The sequence below is a fragment of the Formica exsecta genome, unplaced genomic scaffold (assembly GCF_003651465.1).
Source record: "Formica exsecta isolate Colony F162 unplaced genomic scaffold, ASM365146v1 scaffold193, whole genome shotgun sequence".
NCBI classification, from domain to species: Eukaryota; Metazoa; Arthropoda; class Insecta; order Hymenoptera; family Formicidae; genus Formica; species Formica exsecta.
In genome coordinates this window covers 66,592-74,264 of record NW_021849229.1, presented here as the reverse complement: position 1 = coordinate 74,264, position 7,673 = coordinate 66,592, and the positions used below count along the sequence as shown (strand labels likewise).

Here is a 7,673-nt window from a genome sequence, read left to right as displayed (position 1 = left end):
AGGTGGTACTGGAAAAAGTTTTTTAATCAAAACTGTTAAATGCTGGATAAAACAAAATCTTAACAAAGATACAGCTGTAGCAGCACCTACTGGTATAGCAGCATTTAATATAGATGGTTTGACAGTTCATAGATTGCTTCAATTACCTGTTGAACATCATACTCCTAAATATAAACAACTATCTGATCATGTATTAAAAGTTTTACGAGCAGATCTTAAAGATGTTATTCTTTTTGTGATTGATGAAGTGTCGATGATATCTAATTCAATTTTAATGTATATACATCTTCGATTGTCTGAAATATTTGACACTAGTGATTGCGATGATGGTTGGTTTGGTCAAAAGCACATTCTTTTATTCGGAGACTTGCTTCAACTACCTCCTGTACACGAAGATCCTATCTTTATGCATTTATCCGATGAAAAAATTGCTAAACATCTTGGTTCCTTAAGTGCTGTTAATTTATGGACTACATTATTTGACTATGATGAATTGATAATCAATATGCGCCAGCAAGGAGATGACTCTTACCGTGAGTTACTGTCAAGAATTCGTATTGGTTTACTGACAAAATCTGATTGTAAGATTCTCGAAAGTAGAAAAATATCTTTCAAAGGAGATTCTTTCGAATCTAGATTAAACGAATTATGTAATTTCATTACCAAGCTGCCATCAGATACCGTCGTGTTAATACGCATCAACGACATATACATAACGATTATTGTCTTCGCTCTAAAAAAGTAGGACGTAAAGTTATTCGTCGGTGTCGTTTTGGATTTCCTCGTCCCGTTACTGAAACTTTGAATATGAGAGATGTGGCAACTTCGATAGCAGGTAGAAAACAATTGAAACATAAAAGTAGGCTTTATGATCTTCCTCGAACAGATAATGAAGTTAATATAAATGATTATAATCCTGTTCTTCTTACTGCATGGGAAGGTAATATGGATATACAATTTATTGGTGAAAAATCATCACTGCTTACCTGGTACATTACTAAATATATGAATAAAGCGGGAAAAAGTGAATTGTCTGATACTATCCTTGATAGTAAGAATAATAAAAACAAATCATTAGCGAGTTGTCTTTGGAATATCGCTTTACGATTTACGAATAATAGAGAATGTGGAGCTCTCGAAGCTGCTGATACACTGTTAGGTATTCCTTTATGTGGAACTGATCGAAACACGACTATTAAATGGTTAGATGTTAACCAGATACGATATAGAAAATTAAAAAATCGCAAAGAAATTGAAGCTCTCGATGCTGAATCTACAGATATATTTTATCCATCTTTAATAGATAATCATTATCCACATAGACCAAACGAACTAGAAAATATGTCTCTTTATGAATTTGCACAATGGTACGATATCTCGAAAATAAAACCGAAAAATGAGGATATTGAATATTATAAAATAGATAATGGTTATTATCTTAAACGGCGACAGCGTGGATATCTTATTAATCATTATAGATATGATGTTAATACACAGCCAGAAAATTATTTCTTTTCGTTATTGCTTATGTTTCAACCATGGCGAAAATTGGAGGATCTTAGAAATGAATGCGACACTTATGCCGAATCGTTTCACAAAGTAAAACTGCATCTTGTAGAAGCCTTGCAATATCATGAAAGGTTAGAAGAATTGCAAAAAGCATTTTAAACTGCTAAAGAGTTAGTTCAGCAATGCTTAGATGACGATTTACAGAAACAACAGTCTCAGGATGATCCTGAAAATCCGATAGGTATTCAAAATATAGAGGCTGGTGAAGCGATGCAAGATTTTAAAGATCTTGGTGATAAAGTAATTCGAGAAATCGATGTATCTGAAATGATAGCAAAATTAAATATGGATCAAAAACGAGTATTCGATAGAGTTATTAATACTGTAGATTCAGATAAATCAGTATTACGATTATATGTTAGCGGAGAAGGTGGTACTGGAAAAAGTTTCTTAATCAAGACTATTAAATGCTGGATAAAACAAAATCTTAACAAAGATACTGCTGTAGCAGCACCTACTGGTATAGCAGCATTTAATATAGATGGTTTGACAGTTCATAGATTGCTTCAATTACCCGTTGAACATGGTCATACTCCTAAGTATAAACAACTATCTGATCATGTATTGAAAGTTTTACGAGCAGATGTTATTGATGTTATTCTTTTTGTAATTGATGAGGTGTCAATGATATCTAATTTGACTTTAATGTATATACATCTTCGATTGTCTGACACTAGTGATACTAGTGATTGCGATGATGGTTGGTTTGGTCAAAAGCACATTCTTTTATTCGGAGACTTGCTTCAACTACCTCCTGTACACGAAGATCCTATCTTTATGCATTTATCCGATGAAAAAATTGCTAAACATCTTGGTTCCTTAAGTGCTGTTAATTTATGGACTACATTATTTGACTACGATGACTACATTATTTGATTACGATGAATTGACAATCAATATGCGCCAGCAAGGAGATGACTCTTACCGTAAGTTATTATCAAGAATTCGTATTGGTTTATTGACAAAATCTGATTGTAAGATTCTCGAAAATAGAAAAATATCTTTCAAAGGAGATTCTTTCGAATTTAGATTAAACGAATTATGCAATTTCATTAACAATCTGCCATCAGATACCGTTTGTTTACTGCCTACTTGTCGTATGTGTGATGTTCTCAATGATGCAATGTTAAGTCGCATTGTTTCTAAAGAAATATTATTAATTGCTGAAGATACAATTGAATGTGTTCCATATATAAAAAAGAAAGTATTAAAAGTATTGTCAAATAATGATGATGATAATAATTCTAGAACAGCTGGGCTTTCAAAACAAATAACAATTAAAATTGGAGCAAAAGTTATGATACGGCGTAATATTGATGCTAGTTTGGGTCTTGTAAATGGTACAATCGCTACAGTGATTTCAATTGTACAAGATATATCTACTGATTCTGTAGAAAAGATTAAACTTCTTTTACCGTCAGGTTTAGAATATTTAATTGAAAGAGTAAGTGTTAAATTTGAGGTGATTGATAGAGCGTATGTTATCAGAAAACAATTTCCATTATCTCTGAATTATGGCATCTTTGCAAAGTGCTATTATGGGCATTAGTAACTCTGTATTTAATTGTAGTCAAATTTACGTTGCATTGTCGCGAGTAACATCTCTAAAAGGCTTGCATTTGATTAATTACGATTCTTCATCGGTAATAGCTAGCGAAGAAGCTATCATCGAATATAATCGTCTAAAAGGGATACATAAACCCAAAGCAGAAATAATTACCGTTTCAAAAGAGCGTTATCGCAAAGTAAAAGATATCCTATGGGCATTACCAAAAGTAATCACTTCTGTCCAAAAATCACATGAAAAAATTCGAAAAAGTACTGCTTGGGTCATACATGGTTTTCAAAATACAGACGAGGTTTCATGCTATGCAAATGTGGTATTGCAATGCTTATTGCATTTAAATGTCATTAGACAACAATTGTTTAATTGCGATATATCAGATGTTTTACGTATATTAATGCATCGATATGAAAATGGAATGCGTAATTTAAATACATATGTAATACGACAATGTTTAGGAGAATATTTTTCGAGCACTGCAAAACGAAATGCATCTGATTTTCTTATAGCTCTTTGCGAAAAATATGATCGCATAAAAAGTTTAATAGAATATCAAGTAACTTCTACCGTGCGATGCAAAACTTGTGGTAATACAAAAACTATTGTTGATAATAATATTATTATTTCGATTCCTGTTAATAATTTATTAAAGAAGAAAAGTTATACTCTTAATGATTTATTAAATGTTACGTTTTCACATTGGTATCAATCACACAATGAATCATGTCAACATTGTACTGGAAATGATATAATAATTAAAAATGAAATAACATTGACAAGAGAGATAGTTGTTATTCATTTAATATTATTTTCACCACAGGATGATAAATTAATGAAAGCAGAACACAAATTTAACTTATGTGCTGTCCCAACAACTAAAGTATTATTAGCTGGACAATTATATAAGACAATGAATGCTATACTTCATCATGGTTCATGTATTGATGAAGGTCATTATATAAGTATTTGTAGGGAAGGAGTATCTAATATTTGGGTCGAAGCTGATGATGCGCAAGTTAAGAAAAGACAGTGGCCTAGAGGTGCTAAAGATGTTTATATAATATTTTTAGAAAAAATGGCTAATAAATAATATGTATCAGATATTAGAAAATAAAGAAGCAGTTACATAAAAAATTCTTCATTAAAAATACATTTTTATAATATCAAACTTGTGATTAATACTTAATCATTTAATAATTGTATTTCAATCAGTTCCATATAAAAAATGTCTCGTAATGTATCAATAATTTCATGAACAATGCTTCATATTCTGCATTATTTATGAACCGAAAAAATATTTATATAAATCGCCAATAATTGGTTTTTATTTTTTACCCTTACTATTAAAAATAGATTTATATAACTCACTTTTCCCGTTTTATTTATATATTTAATGATAAACTAAATAAGCAGCAACAATTATTTATCAATGGATTTAGAAGAATAGATTGTGAATAATAAATGTATATTTTTAATGACACACTGATTTATAATTATATGTTACTCTTACAATAAGAGTTAATAAGTTTGAAGATCTGGATATTTATAGTAAGCAAAGAGGACCGTTATATATTGATAAAATATGACGGGGGTGGTGGCGGGTTCCCTGCTTATTTATTTTAAGATATTTGACATAACATATACTACAAAAAAGAATGATATAATCCCTAAAAACTAACCTTTTTAAAAAAAGGTAAAAAAAGGCGCCAAGTACACGCGCCATGTGAAAAAGTGTTAAACAAAAAGTGTTACTTTTTTTAAGTTAAAAAAACTGCTTTACGAAATAATGTCATTTTAACCATAAAATAATTTTCTTTTATGATTATTTAAATAGAAGCATTTTAACCAAAAATACTATTGTGCAAAATAGTTGTATAAATTTCCTATAAAAATAAAATTGATAAATAATCTGGTTCGTTTAATTCTGTTTGTGTAAATGGAAGAGTATCGTTATTGTTATTTAATAAATCGCTTTCAGCTATTATTTCTTCGTTTTCTTCCATATCGGAAAGATATAAATGAAAATCGTCATCTTCTTCTTCTTCTTCTTCGCTATCGGATTTTTCTATTAGTTTGGCAATTAATCGTGCATCTTTAGGGTTATCTGGATTTAAAAGTTACTTGTTTTTTATAATTTTACATTCTATTTCTTCGATATTTACAGGATTTCTCGATAATGCATCTGCGTTTACGTTTGTTTTTCCCGCTTTGTATACAACCTCATAATCATATTCTGCTAATTTTAATCTCCAACGAAGTATTTGCATATTTGCGTCTTGTGCGTTTTTAAACCACATCAAAGGTTTATGGTCTGTAACTAAAGTGAATTTTCTTCCGTATAAGTATGGTCGAAAATGTTTAACGCAATATACAATAGCTAGTGCTTCCTTTTCATATGTATCGTATTTTAATTCATTATCTGTTAAGGTTCGTGAGGCGTATGCTATCGGTAGGTCTTTATTTATCTCTCCTTGTGATAATATTCCTCCTAGGGCTATTCCAGATGCATCGGTCGTTAAAATGAATGATTTGGAAAAATCTGGGTATTGCAGTACTGGCTCTTCGCACTATTTTTGTTTTAAAATTTCAAAGGATTCTTCTTGCACAGATGTCCACTCGAAGCGGGTGTCGTTTTTTAATAAATTTGTTAATGGTTTGGCGAATTTTGAAAAATTCGGTATAAAGCGTCTGTAATATCCTGCAAGTCCTAAAAATTGTTTAATATTCTTAGGTGTTTTAGGTCTTGGAAATCGTTGTACCGCTTCTAATTTTTTCGGATCTGGTTTTACTCCGTCTTTACTGATTACATGTCCCAGATAAGTTACCTCTCTATTTAAAAACTCACATTTGTCTGGTTGTAGTTTTAAATTAGCTTCTCGAAGACGTTCCATTAAAGCGTTGTATTTTCTTTCGTGTTCTTCTAAAGACGTTGCATAAATAACAATATCGTCCATATAAACGAATAATTCTTTGCCTTGTAACCCAGTTAACACTAAGTCCATTAGGCGCTGGAAAGTAGCCGGAGCATTTTTTAGACCGAACGGCATTCGGTCGAATTCGTAATGTCCAAAAGTTCACATCCCTCGATAAAATAATTTAATGGAATATTTTGACCGTCAAAATAAGGGACGGCTTCGACCGCGTATTTCAAAGTAGCGAAAGGATTATTTTGAGTCATGTTGCCGCCGGTACCGCTCGGGTCTTTCTTTTTTTCGTATTTATTAAATTCAGGCATAATAGTCTTATCGCAGGAATCGACAAAATGAGACTCAGCCGCTAAACTTTTTTTCGAAATCTTTTTCAATTACCGTTTCTTCGCGGGTGTTACATCAATACGGAGGACATCAGTCAGAAATGCAATGGAATGATTTTATTGTTAAATTTAGATTCTGACTGGTTAATACAATCTAAAATATATTTGATTAAAGGACTTCACTCGTGGTGATCGTCGATTGGTGATCAGTTCAGAATCCCTTGAGCTCTAGGTTTCCCTTACTCACGTAATCTGATTAGAAAAAGTCTTACTTTCTGTCGTTACTGAATGTGATGTCACAAAAGTTTCGTCATTAATGATTTAGTTGTATTCGTCAGATATTTCGTGAGAATTTTATTATCTTTTCGGTATCAGTTTTTTATTCCGCTGGAAAATTCTACTGCGAGGGTATCTACTGGTTTTTATTTATTTTTAGGCGACCGGCGCGGTTTCGTCACCGGTCTCTCGCGGCTTTCTCACGGTTACTCGTAGATATAGATATTGACAAGTGACTAAATGTTTAAGGAATGTGTGACGCAAGATGCTCTATTTACCGAACGACTCATTTCTATCACCGATTGATTGTCATTGCCGCAACTTCGCTGACGGAAGGAATCGTGAAGTCGCCAGGACGTAACAATATATACTTTAAAAGTTAGCAACGCCAAGTTTTTTTAATTAAAATTTTTTTATATTTTCTTATTTCTATTGGACTTATTTTGAAACTCAGGTTTCTCTTAATAAAAATATAATGCGTTTTAATTTTATGCAGAGAATTTGTGTATAACATTTCTATAAATACAAATTTGATTTTATGACAAATACTATTTCAAATTACAAATTCTTACCGCGCTTGGCTCTAAATGCTCTTTTCTATTATATTTGATATTTAATTTAGTTATATCACAAGAATACACTAATTTTAGCATGTTTAGTTTAGCAGCGCCGTTTTTTAAATTAAAATTTTTTTATATTTTCTTATTTCTATTGAACTTATTTTGAAACTCAGGTTTCTCTTAATAAAAATATAATGCGTTTTAATTTTATGGAGAGGATTTGTGTATAACATTTCTATAAATACAAATTTTATAAATAAATTTGATTTTATGACAAATACTATTTCAAATTACAAATTCTCACAAACTGAATTGCTTCTAAGTACTTGGCTAGTTAACTATTGATTTCATATTTAGTTTTTATTTCTTATTATTTAGGAAAAATATTTTAAAAAATTATTTTTTAGATATATACTTGGCGTATTTTTTTTACCTTTATGAGGTTTTTTTA

The 7,673-nt window shown here is 31.0% G+C and overlaps 1 protein-coding gene across 1 annotated transcript; it reads left to right on the top strand.

Moving 5' to 3' along the window:
- Positions 1–68: 68 nt before the first annotated feature.
- On the top strand, positions 69–4,232 carry LOC115234034 (the record flags this gene model as incomplete). Its single annotated transcript, XM_029804737.1, is given in 6 exon segments — positions 69–249; positions 316–533; positions 887–1,599; positions 1,714–2,430; positions 2,432–3,087; positions 3,089–4,232. Coding segments are annotated over 6 exon segments (3,620 nt in total), but the record flags the coding sequence as incomplete, so codon positions are not given.
- Between the last annotated feature and the right edge of the window lie 3,441 nt (positions 4,233–7,673).